This window comes from Tachyglossus aculeatus, chromosome 23, assembly GCF_015852505.1.
Source record: "Tachyglossus aculeatus isolate mTacAcu1 chromosome 23, mTacAcu1.pri, whole genome shotgun sequence".
Taxonomy (NCBI): domain Eukaryota; kingdom Metazoa; phylum Chordata; class Mammalia; order Monotremata; family Tachyglossidae; genus Tachyglossus; species Tachyglossus aculeatus.
In genome coordinates, this window is record NC_052088.1 from 39,472,703 (window position 1) to 39,488,018 (window position 15,316).

The 15,316-nt window shown below is 49.1% G+C and overlaps 1 protein-coding gene across 1 annotated transcript in view; it reads right to left on the minus strand.

Moving 5' to 3' along the window:
• The window catches only part of LOC119944691 (regulator of G protein signaling 7 binding protein), a 75,970-nt gene extending 60,863 nt beyond the window's left edge, over positions 1-15,107 (minus strand). The window contains exons 1-2 of the mRNA XM_038765768.1: positions 14,584-15,107; positions 13,461-13,627 (exon numbers count right to left, since the gene is read on the minus strand). Coding sequence (XP_038621696.1) covers positions 13,461-13,627; positions 14,584-14,733 — 317 coding nt within the window. The 5' untranslated portion in view covers positions 14,734-15,107. The remainder of the gene's footprint in view (positions 1-13,460; positions 13,628-14,583) is intronic.
• Positions 15,108-15,316: the final 209 nt, after the last annotated feature.

The window sequence follows — 15,316 nt, forward strand, 5'->3', positions numbered from 1 at the left end:
AGACCCAAGGAAGCAAGGTCTCTAACTGTGTGGCAGAGCAGAGGACAGCGGGGAGACCCCCGCAGAGGACAGACCATCCAGGAGGGTGGCCAGCAGGTGAGGAGTTGCTCTTCTTGAACAGGACTTTGGGAAAATCAGGAGGCCAAGACAGATTTGGAAACAGTAGCAGCCCTTGTATAGGTGCCATAGTATGGAAGGGACTACCGATGTCCCACCCACATGAGTGCAGAGGCTCAGCAGTGCTGGACTTGAAAATGAAGGAGCGCTCAGCACATTATATACCCAAAGCTAGACATTCCTGAATGACCACAATCTACCTCTCAGACCCAAGAATTATGGCAGCTACCCCATGTACATGGACTCTATTAATGAGGCTCCAGAGAGATTTCCTGTCTAAATTTAAATAGCTCATGGTAGCAAAAATACTGGATAGAGCTGAAAGTCATTCTCCACTGTAATCCCCTTCATCAGATCCCCATAATTCTCTCAAAGACATTTCACTTCACACAAAATGTTTCACTCCCAGTGTCAGACCAGAGATGAATTATATTTGAGTATCTGAGTAAAACCCATTCATTTATTTTTTAGTTCTGGTTAGGTGAGAGGAAGCATTCCACTCTAAATATAGCTCTGTCAGCTATTTTTATAATTGCATAACTTGTACTGCAAGAGCCCTGAGTTTCACGTGTGGCTGGTTTGTTATCCATTCCGGGGAACATCCTGAAGAGACTTATTTTCTGTTCCCTGGGTGGGATTTAAGATAAAAATAGATTTTCCTAAAGTAAATTCCAGCCCATGAAGGCCCCTATGCCTCTCCCTCCCCATGCATCCTCTATCAGTCTCTGGTGGTAGATTTCACTATGGTGATGATGATAATGATGATGATTATGGCATTTATTAAGCGCTTACTATGTACAAAGCACTGTTCTAAGTGCTGGGGACGTTACACGGTGATCAGGTTGTCCCACTGGGGGCTCACAGTCTTAATACCCATTTTACAGATGAGGTAACTGAGGCACAGAGAAGTGAAGCGAGCACTCGGCCAGGATATGACTCTGTCTTTGACTGGTTACCCGACGAAACATCATCGGACTGACAGATTCAAATCCCGGCTCCGCCAACTGTCAGCTGTGTGACTTTGGACAAGTCACTTAACTTCTCTGTGCCTCAGTTCCCTCATCTGTAAAGTGGGGATGAAGACTGTGAGTCCCCTGTGGGACAACCTGAGCACCTTGTAATCTCCCCAGCGCTTAGAACAGCGCTTTGCACATAGTAAGCACCTAATAAATGCCATCATTAACACTCCTCCACTCCCAGGACAGTCCCCCAAGGCCTCAGGAGGACAGGAGCGTGAAAAGGCTCAGAGCACATGTACAGGGTCACATCTGCTGGCAAACAATTGTAGTGTGAACATACATACACAGACACACAGACACACAGACACACACACACGCGTGCACTCCCTCTTCCTGTGGGTGCACCTTCCCCCTTCTCCCTACCCCTTCTTTTATTGAACCAGGGTCTTGGATATCGGCGAAGCAGCGTGGCTCACTGGAAAGAGCCCGGGCTTTGGAGTCAGAGATCATGGGTTCCAATCCCGGCTCCGCCAATTGTCAGCTGTGTGACTTTGGGCAAGTCACTCCACTTCTCTGTGCCCCAGTTCCCTCATCTGTAAAATGGGGATTAAGACTGTGAGCCCCACGAGGGACAAACTGATCACCTTGTATCCCCCCAGTGCTTAGAACAGTGTTTTGTACATAGTAAGCGCTTAACAAATGCCATCATTATTATTATTATTATATCCTGGTTGCCCCAGCCCACCCATATAATCCTCCTGCTGCCTTTAACTCCACTGTTCTCTTAAAGGGCTCTGAAGCACCCCTTGGGGGGTTGTTGACTCCCATGTGGCACCCCCAATTGAATGAGAACCCAAATTGCCCAGCCACCCACCCTAGAGTCAATCTAAGTCAGAGGCAACTGAGTCGTGGATTCATGCTCCACCACAAGATACCAAAGACAGAACTCACACTCTTCCACCTGTCAGGCCGTCTGCCACGGTATCGATCTTATAGGAGCGAGCCACAGGCTAATCTGTGCATGTGACTAGGGCTGATCAAACATCAAGCTGACAGCCACAGCAGTACTCCAAACAGTCGAGACAGCCTTCTCCATTATCAAATAAATCAACAGTATTTATGGGGCATGTACTGTGTGCAGAGCACTGTACTAAAGACACAAGAGTTGGTAGATATGTCCCCTGCCCACAGTGAACTTTCAGTCTAGAGGGGGAGACAGACAATAACATAAATACTTTTAGACTGTGAGCCCACTGTTGGATAGGGACTGTCTCTATATGTTGCCAACTTGTACTTCCCAAGCGCTTAGTACAGTGCTCTGCACACAGTAAGCGCTCAATAAATACGATCGTTGATGATAAATACTTAATTTGTAGATGTGTATGCATATATGTTCTCAATAAAGGCAAAGCTCCCCTACCTTGAACCCGAGTTTGGGTGAAGCTTTGGGAACTTGCTGTTGATCTTTAGCTCAGACCTGCTTTCATTTCTTCTGTCTTTAGTTTAAAGGCAGGGGTTCTGGTGACACTCACACTCTCTAACTTGGGTGCTCGGCAAGGGGAAGCTCAGGAAGAGGCCTGAAGAGCCAGTTACCAATAGGATGCAAATACACATAAACCTACATTCCTAAAAAGCAGAGCCAATCTCCCCAGAGTATTTTATGGTATTTGTTAAGCGCTTACCATGTGCCAGTCACTGTTCTAAGCACTGGGTTAAATGCAAGGTAATCGGGCTGGACATAGTTCAGGTACACATGGGGCTCACAGTCTTAATTCTCATTTTACAGATGAGGACACTGAGACACAAAGAAATGAAGTGATTTGCTCAAGACCCCGCTGCTTCTCTACATGAGTAATAATCATAATGGCATTTATGAAGCACTTACTATGTGCAAAGCACTGTTCTAACTGCTGGGGAGGTTACAAAGTGATCAGGTTGTCCCACAGGGGGCTCAAAGTCTTAATCCCCATTTTACAGATGAGGGAACTGAGGCTCAGAGAAGTTAAGTGACTTGCCCAAAGACACACAGCTGACAAATGGCAGAGCCGGGATTTGAACCGATGACCTCTGACTCCAAAGCCCGTGCTCTTTCCACTCAGCCACGCTGCTTCTCTATTAGGGCATTCAGCAGGCCGAATAAAGCCCAATTTAATTCCCTGTCGTTATTAATAATGATAATAAAAATAATGATAATCATGGTATTTGTTGAGTACTTACAATGTGCCAAGCACTACACTAAGTGTTGGTGTACATTCAAGATAATGAGGTCTCACATGGGGCTCACATTCTAGGTATGAGGGAGAACAGGTATTGAATCCCCATGTTGCAGATGAGGGAACTGAAGCACAGAGAAGTTAAGTGACTTGCCGAAGGTCCCGCAGCACGTACGTGGCAGGGCCGGATTTAGAAAGCAGGTCTTCTGGCCTGCTCTTTCCGCTAAATAATAATAATAATAACAATGGCATTTATTAAGCGCTTACTATGTGCAAAGCACTGTTCTAAGTGCTGGGGAGGTTACAAGGTGATCAGGTTGTCCCATGGGGGGCTCACCCTCTTAATCCCCATTTTACAGATGAAGTAACTGAGGCACAGAGAAGTTAAGTGACATGCCCAAAGTCACACAGCTGACAATTGGCAGAGCCGGGATTTGAACCCATGAACCCTGACTCCAACACTGAGCCCCACTGCTTCTCCGCACCACATCGCTAACCACATCTGCACCACATCTGCACCAACTAAACCACACTGCTTTCCTGAAAGAGGAGAGGAGAGAGTCAGGGGTGATGGACGGTGCAGGCTGGTCACGGGGAAAGGCGATGGGGGAGTCAGAACAGAAAGGTGAGTCAGAGCAGTGTTTTAGGAAAATGATCCAGGGAGCAGAGTGAAGTATTATCATCATTATCATCATCAATTGTATTTATTGAGCGCTTACTATGTGCAGAGCACTGTACTAAGCGCTTGGGAAGTACAAATTGGCAACATATAGAGACAGTCCCTACCCAACAGTGGGCTCACAGTCTAAAAGGGGGAGACAGAGAACAAAACCAAACATACTAACAAAATAAAATAAAATAGAATAGATATGTACAAATAAAATAAATAAATAAATAAATAGAGTAATAAATATGTACAAACATATATACATATATACAGGTGCTGTGGGGAAGGGAAGGAGGTAAGATGGGGGGATGGAGAGGGGGATGAGGGGGAGAGGAAGGAAGGGGTTCAGTCTGGGAAGGCCTCCTGGAGGAGGTGAGCTCTCAGCAGGAGCTCTCAGTATGGACTGGAGAGGCTGGAGGCAGAAAAACCAGTGAGCAAATTAATGCAGTACTCGATTTATTTTAATGTCTGCCTCCCCATCTAGACTATAAGCTCCTTGTGAACAGCGAACATGCCTACCAAATCCGTTGTACTCGCCCAAGCACTTAGTACAGTGCTCAGCACACAGAAAGCACTCAATTAATGCAACTGATTGATAGTCAAACCAGGATAGTCAACCGGGACTGTTCATCACAGCTCCCTGTTCTTGTCTGTACTGCGCAAGCATGGGCGGCAGATACCAGGGGTACCAGGGAGACGAAAGCTAAGTAAGCAGTGTGGCTTAGTGACATGAGCAAGGGCTTGGGAGTCGAGGATGTGGGTTCTAATCCTGGCTCTTCCACTTGTCTGCTGCGAGACCTTGGGCAAGCCACTTACTTCACTTCTCTGTGCCTCAGTTACCTCATCTGTAAAATGGGGATTAAGACTGTGAGCCCCATGTGGGACAACCGGATTACCTTGTATCTACCCTAGAACAGTGCTTGGCACATAGTAAGCGCTTAACAAACACCATAATTATTATTATTAATTATTATTACAGGGAGAAGCCAGCCCAGAGAAGACAGTCCGTTGGGTGGGAGTGCCTGGGCAGGGGGAAAAGCAGCATGGTAGACAGAATGAGAAAGACAGAGTAGAGGAGGGAAGTTACACATAAAAACTGAGATTTATTTACAGTTCTCATATATAAAATGCAAACATAAATGCATATATAATATGAATATAATATAAATATGAATAAATACACACGAATGTATATGTATGTATGCAGCTGGTAGTAGCTATAGAGATAGCTATCTAGAAGTAATAGTATTTCTTGAATGCCACTGGGTGCGATGTGCTGCACTAAACTGGAACAATGTTGAACAGAATCAAAACAACTCCAATACAGTGAAACCGACATTCCCTGTGCACTAGGACTGCAACTAGAGAAATGAATGTTCAAGTAGCCTCAGAAAGTCTCCGCTTTGCTATTCAGCGAAAAGAAGCATACAGTACCGACTTTTGAATCATAACACAGAGAACAACCCCAAATTGAAAATAAACGACCTTGAGGTGTGAACTCCTGTCTCATTCTTTCCCTAGCAGGGCTGTGGGTTCAGTGACAGAGCTGCTGATGGTGAGATTGTGATTTTGAACCAGACCTGTGGAAAGACGCTGTTCTTTAGGAGTCAGAATGTTTTACTTCGAGTAAGATAGTGGTAAGGAATTTTCCAATAGTTTCACGCTAGACCTAGTTTCGCTGTAAATGGAACAGCCTGTAGTAAGGCTCCTAGTAAGATTCAAGATCAAGCTGTTCAAAAACCCAAGAAGAACAACATTTCAATAGGTGGTGGCAGTAGAGTAGAGAAGCAGCGTGGCTCAGTGGAAAGAGCCCGGGCTTTGGAGTCAGAAGTCATGGTTTTGAATCCCGACTCCGCCACATGTCTGCTGTGTGACCTTGGGCAAGTCACTTAACTTCTCTGAGCCTCAATTACCTCATCTGTAAAATGGGGATTAAGACTGTGAGCCCAACGTGGGACAACTTGATCACCTTGTATCCCCCCCAGCGCTTAGAACAGTGCTCTGCACATAGTAAGCACTTTATCAATCAATCAATCATATTTATTGAGCGCTTACTGCATGCAGAGCACTTTACTAAGCACTTGGGAAGTACAAGTTGGCAACATATAGAGATGATCCCTACCCAACAGTTGGCTCACAGTCTAGAAGGGGGAGACAGAGAACAAAACCAAACATATTAACAAAATAAAATAAATAGAATAGATATGTAGAAGTAAAATAAATAGAGTAATAAATATGTACAAACATATATACAGGTGCTGTGGGGAAGGGAAGGAGGTAAGCAGGGGGGGATGTTGCCAATTTGTACTTCCCAAGCACTTAGTACAGTGCTCTGCATATAGTGAGCGCTCAATAAATATGATTGATTGGTTGATTGATTGATGGAGAGGGAGAGGAGGGGGAGAACAAATGCCATCATTATTATTATTATTATTATTAGAGCAGCACAGATTCCTGACCACATTCAGTCTTGTGGCAACCTGAACGGCAACGGTCATGACCTTACTTAGGCATGGGTCAGCACCGCCCCTGCAGCCTCCCGAAATCTTGCCTGCCCAAGGAGACCCATATTTAGTTATCTGTGAAGTCGCAGCATAATCTGGCCTCTTGGTAGGGGAGAAACAAGCAGTGTTTCTTCCAAAAGGGACTCAGTGACGTTTCTGAAAATGAATCGTGGGTATTGCCTTGGATGGAGGGATAGTGGCCTCGGGGCAAGATGAGGCCCAACAGTTCTCTCCCACTGGGAAGAGGGTGACCGGGAGAGAAAGTGTGAGGGCTGCTCAGCCAGTATCTGGACTTTGAAGTACAGGCTTTACTCAGTCTTTCTGACTTCTTCCAACTGACTCTGGCTATCCAGTCAGGTGGGTGGCTGTCCAGCTACGGACAAGATGCCGGTCATGCAACCCAGAGTTCAGGACAGAGTAAAATTAAAGAGGCTAGAATGCGACCACTGCCACCACTTCTCCCACCCTATTACAATTGTCTGGGACTTGTTTCAAACTGGGGTTGAGTTCCAGCTGGTTCTGACTTCCTTCAGGCACTGAAAGAATATGTATGAGGGGGAGAGTTGGTGGATTGGGAAGAATTTATACTGGATGCAGAGGGACATGGGAAGCCAGCGGAGGGTTTTGAGGAAAAGACAACTAGGGATGGTAAAGTGTTCCCTCTTCGCCCGCTTTATTTCCCCCTAGCAAGAAGATGCCAATCCTTTGCACCTAGTTCATCATCTCAGGGGATCCGGAGCCCCCAGATGCTCTGCCTGGTCAGGGGAGGTTAAAATGAACACCAGAGTCTAACTGCCTGCTTTTCTCCAAACCACCAGAAAAAAAGATAAAAAGCCACATCAAAAAAGTGCCCATCAGGGGACCAGGAGTGGGGACAGAAAGAGAAGAGGTGAGAGAAGGGGCATAGTGCATGGGTCAATAAATATCATGCGAGTCGTCCATGGTCAGAGGACCCAGTGGGAACTGTCACCCTGCTGAAGTGAAATGCCCTGGTGGAATTATTTTAGGCATTCTCCCAAGTCACCCGATCAAAGGAATCCCATCCGAAAGCTCCCTCCTGTCTTTCTGAGCTTATCTGTGGCACAACACTGGCTATTCCCTGGTGGTGCCCCAGCTTTGTTGCAGTGATCTTACATATCCTAGAAATGGGTTAACATCAAAGAATCCGGAGAAGTCTGAACGATTCCTGGAAAACACAGACGTTGCATTTTTCAGGAAGTCACACTCTCCTGTCTGACTCCGACTGAGGATTTGTGAGCTACAGATGTCCAGGCCCTTAGCAGGTCTTGCACACTGGAGTTCTGTATAGGATGGAAATCCAGGGCATGGCTCTTCCTGGCCCTACACAGGCCCTGTCAATGCCAGTACTAACTGGGGCACCACACCACAGCTGTAGCTCCTCAAATTAAAGGGCCACATCTTCTACTATTAAATGCTACCAAGGCCCACGTACGACACCCTGCAAAAAACATCCAGCACAGCACACTGCATGTAAACACTCAAGGTGAACAGAAAAAAACATTTTAAGGATACAAACAAAGCCTCAGACAATGCTGTATCCCAGCTGAAAACTGGGAGTCAATCACCACAGACAGACCTGCATGGCACCCTGCAAACACAAAAGGAGAGGCTCTTTTTGAACAGAAGCTTTGAAAGATTGAGAAATAAGAGGCTAAAGAAGAAACAGCACCACTGCACTCATGACAGTACAACAAGGTATAGTCTGTGTGCACAGTGCATTTGGAACAGTGGGTCCCATGTCAACCTTTTCACACACACACAAACATACACACTTTCTCTCTCTCGAAAATTTCATCATCAGTGGCAACTTCTTTGAGCCCTAAGAAATGATATTTGTGCGTATGCACTGCAGTTCCTCCCTGAATAGAGTTCTGGGCCACTTCACACTCATCTCCCTTTCCTTCAATATAAGGATGAGGTCCCCAGGGCTATGGGGGCCGAGAATCCAATGGGGGCAATCTGCGGCAGTTAATGAGGCCTAGAACAAAAGGGCTGAAGAGAGAGTCCTTTTAGCAAGAGACTGAAAACTCACATATGCTCACTTTTCCTGGAATGCAGGGGCTCTGATCCTGACACACCCTACGGTACAAACAACTCATGCTAGGCTGCTCCCGCTTTTGACCATGCACAGTCAAACAGCTGTCTCTTCTGATCCCTGCATTGTGCTCTACCCAGACGGATGCATGCTGTTAGAACTACATTCTCTTAATTCCTCAGCGGCAGTATAGTCAACACATGTAGGGAAAGATTGTGTTTGGGGTGAATGGAGTGTAGGTGCAATCAGTAAATAATAATAGTAATGATGGCATTTGTTAAGCGCTTACTATATGCAAAGCACTGTTCTAAGCGCTGGGGGATACAAGGTGATCAGGTTGTCCCATGTGGGGCTCACAGTCTTAATCCCCATTTTACCGATGAGGTAACAGAGGCTCAGAGAAGTTAAGCAACTTGCCCAAGGTCACACAGCAGGCGGAGCCAGAATTCAAACCCATGACCTCTGACTTCAAAGCCCGGGCTCTTTCCACGGAGCCACGCTGCTTCTCTATGCAGCAACCCTGCCATCCACTGCAGAGGAAGGTCCACTGAATAACCGTGTTTGGCAGGCCATCCCCACCCAAACCTTCTGGGACTCTGATTTGGGGTCTGTGCTTTGCCACTGTGCCCCTAGTTCCCCCAGGCAGGGACTGGGTTAGGAAGTCTGCCCCAAAACTTCAGGCCCAATTCCCAAGCTCCTGAAACACTATGGGCATGCATATACCTGTCTCTCTTTCCCACCACAGAAAGACAGAGAGAGGGAGGGACACGAGAACTCACTTTTCAACTGGACCCAGAAAAGGACCTGGGCTAGCACTCCAGGCTGGAGTCTAAACTATTTATTCTTCGATCTAGATCGAGCTCAACCATGAGACTAAACTAAATATTTTTATTCCCGGAGCAAATTTCACCACCTTGTACGTGGGACCATCATCATCACCAGAATGTACTGGGCACCTACTGGGTGCAGAGCATTGTGCTGGTGACTTGGAGCATCTATGTCACCTGCTATTACCTCCGCACTTTTGTGCTCGCAACCACCTATAGCTCTTCTGTATATAGTGACTTACACACACTACTATTTAAGCACATTCACCAGATATACAATCTTTCCATTCTCTTCTTCCTCCTATCTACAAATTATTCTGGGCCTGGCTGCTCCATTAGATTTTAATAATAATAATAATAATAATGGCATTTATTAAGTGCTTACTATGTGCAAAGCACTGTTCTAAGCACTGGGGAGGGTACAAGGTGATCAGGTTGTCCCACGGGGTTCTCACAGTCTTAATCCCCATTTTACAGATGAGGGTACTGAGGCCCAGAGAAGTGAAGTGACTTGCCCAAAGTCACACAGCTGATAATTGGCGGAGCTGGCATTTGAACTCATGACCTCTGACTCCAAAGCCCGTGCTCTTTTCCATGAGCCACGCTGCTTCTCTAAGACCTCTAAGGGCAGGGATTTTGTCCTCTATCTTTTGTGTACTCTTTTAAGTATTTAGTAAAATGGTCTGCATTCAGAAGGTGTTCAATAAATACTTTTGAGTGATTGGAGAATGAGCACAAATAGGTTTTTTTTAAAAAAAGCGATCCTCGTACTCGAGGAGTTCACATGCCAATGGAAGAAATATGCAGTGATGCAAGCTGATGACAGGAGAACCTAGGGTCAGAATAGATAAAAACTTCACAACCCATGTGGGTAGATCAATCGTCAATAAACACAGATAGTTTCCAAAGGGTGGATCCAGACTGCTGAGGTGGCTGACCAATCAATCAATCAATCGTATTTATTGAGTGCTTACTGTGTGCAGAGCACTGTACTAAGCGCTTAACCAGACCAGAAAAGTAGAGGAGGTTTGGTGGTGGTGGAGGGTGGGGTGGAACAGAGAAGACTGGATATACTATAAATCTGAATGCATGAATTTACTCATATTATGAAAGAGTCACATTCAGCACTTGCTTTAGCTGTAAAAGAAAAAAACAACCTCTCTGTTAGGACCTGTTCAGGCTATAATCTGTGGCCCACATATCTATTTAAAACCTGTAAAATCTAGAACCTTCACCACCCCTGATTCCGAGGATCATGGATTTTTGACCTGCTACCAGAGAGTTTTCTAATCTGCAAATTTATAGTTGGCATACAAAGCACTAGAAATAATGAATATTTTTTATACTGCAGTTAAATGAATCCCAATCTGAAACCGATGTTCGTGGAGTGTGTCTGACCTGATCATCTGGTATATACCCTAGTACAGTACTTGCTAAATAATAAGTGCTTAATAAGGACCACAATTATTATTATTATTTTCAAGTATTGAGAAGCAGGATGGCCTAGTTGATACATCTTGGGCCTAGGAGTCAAAATGACCTGGGTTCTACTCCTGGCTCCTCCACTTGTCTGCTGTGTGACCTTGGGCGAGTCACTTCACTTCTCTATGCCTCAGTTACCTCATCTGTAAAATGGGGATTAATACTGTGAGCCCCATGTGGGACACGGAATGCGTCCAACCTGATTACCTTGTATCTACCACAGTGCTTAGAACAGTGTCTGGCACATAGTAAACGCTGTGAGCCCACTGTTGGGTAGGGACTGTCTCTATATGTTGCCAATTTGTACTTCCCAAGCGCTTAGTACAGTGCTCTGCACATAATAAGCGCTCAATAAATACAATTGATGCTTAACAAATACCATAAAAAAATTCCATTCATTTCAGTTGAGCACAGAACTCCTTTCCTTGCACCATGGCCTCCTATGGCACTTTTCCAAAAATGAAATTTTCATTAGTAAATTACACTTTTGGTCCATTCCCCCTAGGCCAAGATCAGGAAAATATGAATAATAACAATAATAATGGCATTTATTAAGTGCTTACTATGTGCAAAGCACCTGTTCTAAGCGCTGGGGAGGTTACAAGGTGATCAGGTTGTCCCACTGGGGGCTCACAGTCTTAATCCCCATTTTCCAGATGAGGTAACTGAGGCACAGAGAAGTGAAGTCACAAAGCTGACAGTTGGAGGAGTCCAGATTTGAACCCGTGACCTCTGACTCCAAAGCCCGTGCTCTTTCCACTGAGCCACGCTGCTGAAGGGCTGTGCCCCCAGGAGAGGAAAGGACTAAGGAAGCAGTGCTGCTTGTTTTGGGTTTGTGGGAATGCCCCAGTGGACCAACACAATATTTACACTCCAGCCCTGCACCCTCTCTTCCAATTATGAGCCATTTCAATGATGACCCCATCCCAAAGGCTCGGATGAGCCACTCCAGGACCCTGGGGAGAGATTCTCTGTTAGTCCCAGCCGGGATCATGCAGCCCAACTGGTCCCCATCACATGTTGCGGGGCATCGGCAGAGCCGCACTGCCCATACGTCAGGCTTTCTCTGCCAGGTGTGTCCTACTTACATCCCTGGAACACTTTCGTCTGTTCTGTTCATTGAGTCAGAAATCACCTCAATGGCTTATCCCCTAAAATTTCCACGTTTCTCAACTTTGGATATGGATTCGTCCTTGCAAGGCAATTGTCCCACTTCCTCAATTGGTTAAGCAGTTGAGGCAAGCGTGGTGCTTACAGTAACCATCTAGAACCGCAATAACCTTGATGTCTAACAACACTGCACCCACGGACACTAGCTGTCAATCATCCCTACTCCCGGGTCGATCATGTGATGCGCTAGATGAGAGAGAGAGATGAAAGACTCCCGCTTCGTCTCCGTGAGCCCAACCCGGCATTCTCAAGGGAAATTTGGATGATCTGAAATGAGAAATGCCAAGCTTCCCCCCGCCATCAGCCCCCCCACCCACCTCCACCCCCGGTCACATTGGAGATGAGGCTGGGAACATTTCAGTCATTTAGCAGCTGGTGGTATCTACTCTGAATCCTTGTCATTTTTTCCCCCCAGAATGTCACTGTGTGCCTGTCGCCAACAAAAAACAGCAGAGTCTGTAGCCGACGTGAGCACACCTTTTGGGCTAAAATCAGAGCACCCGCCTCCCAGGTTCAGGATTCTCTTGCTGAGGACTTCTGGTCCGATTGAGAACTTCCTGGTTTTCAAATCGACTTTTCACCTCCCGGATCTTTTTGGTGAATCCTCGTCGAACGGCACTGACTTTTGGAGGTGGCCAGGGACGGGCTCAGGAGGGTCGGAGGCGGGTGGGGGGGTGGCGGTGAGCTATATAGGGAGCTTCTCTTGGCTTCGAACACAGGAAAGAAGCTTGCAAACTGGTAAATTGGGGGAAGGAGGGGGAAGAGGCAGCCAAAGGAAGAAAGGGACTCAATGTCAAGAGAGCCCATGGGGTTTGCTGATCTTTAAAAAGCTATTTATCATGTTTGATTTTCCTATCACTCCTCTACCCTGAGATTAGGGATCGAAAATGAAGACTTTATCGGCAGAATTTGACTTTTAAGAATAATCCGCAAGGATGCCGTTTAAACGACCTGCTGAAAGACGTACACAATTTCATCGATTCGGGGCAATAGCAGACACCTCCTCTGCCCTATCCAGGTCAACTGTCTGGCGTGTTGGGAAGCTGACCAAAAACCCTGTAGGTAGAGGGCTCGTTCCGCTCCACCCTCACGCCAACAGACCTGCCAACACACAAAAAGTTTTTCGGTGTCTACCTCCTTTACTTCAACTTGAGGACCACAAAACGGGCACTAAATCAAGAAGCACTGACTTGTCTGGCCCTGAGCTTGGCTACGAAACGAGCCAGACGCCCCTAAAAGACACAGCCCTACGTCAACAAACACGGCCCTCTGGGGCTCCTGGCGGACCAGCTCCTTCACCAGACGTCCCCAGGCCCTCGGGGATCCCCAGTTCAAACCATTAGCTCCCACCAATGTCTGCTACCGCGGCCAGCGCGTCGGAGAGGGATAACGGGGAGTCCGGAACCCCCAGACAGCACCCGCTCGAGTAGAAACCAAAACCGATAGAGAAGTAGAAGCTTCCTACCCAGAGATGGCAGCAAGTTTTTGGTGGGCCTGGCGGGCCATCTCACAACCTTTGGTCCTCGTCCTGTGCATCTCAGCCCGAAGAGATGGACAGTTGACTGAGACGTCCCCAATGGAAATGACCAGCTCTCGGTACAGAGCCACTTGGGTGTTGAATTCTTGGACCAGCTGGAAGAACAGGCGCCGGTTACTTCATGGAAACCCTCCATGAAGCCGGGAGACCACGGGAAGGGTACGGGGAAGGGGGCAGCGCAGGGGCAGGGCGGGGGCTGGGCAAGGGGATGGGCCAAGTAAGGGCTGGAGGTGACGGGGTCGGGACGATTCACCCCGCCTGGCCAAAGTGACCCGATGGGTGGCAACTCGGTGCCCGGGAACCACTTCCCAGCTACAGGTAAGGATGTTGGGGATTTATCAGACCCCTCTTGGCACACTCCCCATCACCCTCCACACACCCTCACAGTCATGGCCCGTTTCTGGGCGCTTCTCCCAGGGACTGGGGGCAAGCCCGGTACCCTACGCGGGGAAACCCGCATGTGGCTACCCAAGGCCCCACGGGATGACCCCGGGGTCACTCCCGGGGAAACGGGGCCGAAGTAGCCGAGGAAGAGGGCTCGCTGGCCCTCGGCCTCAACCCTCCGGATTCCAGAAAGCGCTTTGGCCGCGCCCCGGGTCTACAGTGCCCGGCACATAGTAGGCGCTGAACGAACACCATCATCACCACCGGCACAGTGGTGACCCCGAGGGGGAAGGCTGGACCCCGGCCCTGCCGCCCCTGTGGGATGCTACTTTATTTGTACAGACCCCATCCACCGCCCCCTTCCTCCCCAGACCTCAGGCGAGGCCTGTTCCCTTCCCAGCCTCTGCAGGGGCCGGTGAAGACCCGGACCTCCCCTCCACCCCCTGGGAGACCCTCGGAAGGGGGGGCACTGCGGTTTTAAAGGTAGTGCCACCGCACGGGATGGGGTTAAAGGTGCACGGGAGGGGAACTGGCCGTGCCAAAGGGGTTGTGGGGGGGGGGGGGGCGGCAAGGCCAAAGATGCCCATCTCCATCCCTCCCCTCTCCCCCCATCTGGGGTTGAGGGGGCTTCCAGGCTTGGGGAGGGGGGGGCAGAAGGCTCACCCACCATCTTGCAGTGGTCCAGGGCTCTCTGGGTCTGGGGGACGCTGTCCGGGTCGCAGTCCCCTCCGGGCCGGGGGGGCTTGCTGAGCTGGAAGAGAGAGGCGCGCAAGGACCGGGCCGGGCGCTTCCTGCGCCCGTTGGCCGCCGAACTCATGCACCCGGCCACGGGGGAGGGGAAGGGGAGTCCAGTCCACAGCCCTGCCCGCTGGCCACTCACGGGACCCGGCCCGGTCGGAGGAGGGAGTCACCTTCAGCCGGCAGCGGGCTCTGCGGCATCCTCCGGCCGCGCATCTGCCGGGGAGGTGGGCAGCGGCGCGCCTGGCAGGCCGGAGAGCCCACTCAGGGAGGGGACGGGGGGCGGGGGGAGAGGGGCACAGCCTGCCCTGCCGAGGGGGTCCTTCTGGTAGCCCCTGCTTCTGCCATCCCCCCCTTGCCCACCCCCGCAATGGCCAGAGGGTGCCAAGCCCCGGGCCCCTGGGCCTGAGCCCGGCGAGGGAGGGGGGCCGGGGGGCAGAGGCCCGGGGGGGTCCGGAGGCTGACGTGGGCAGGCCAACGGGGCCCGGGATAGGATGGCGAGGCGGTCGCCCCCTCCCCTTGCTCGCCCGCCCGCCCGCGGTGCTCGCCCAATCGGAGCCCCGGCCACGGCGGTTGTTGCACCGTTACTTCATCGACGCTATTCTTAGAAGCCCAAAGTGGCAGCCCAGCCCAGTCCACCGCCCCCCCTACCACCATCTGGC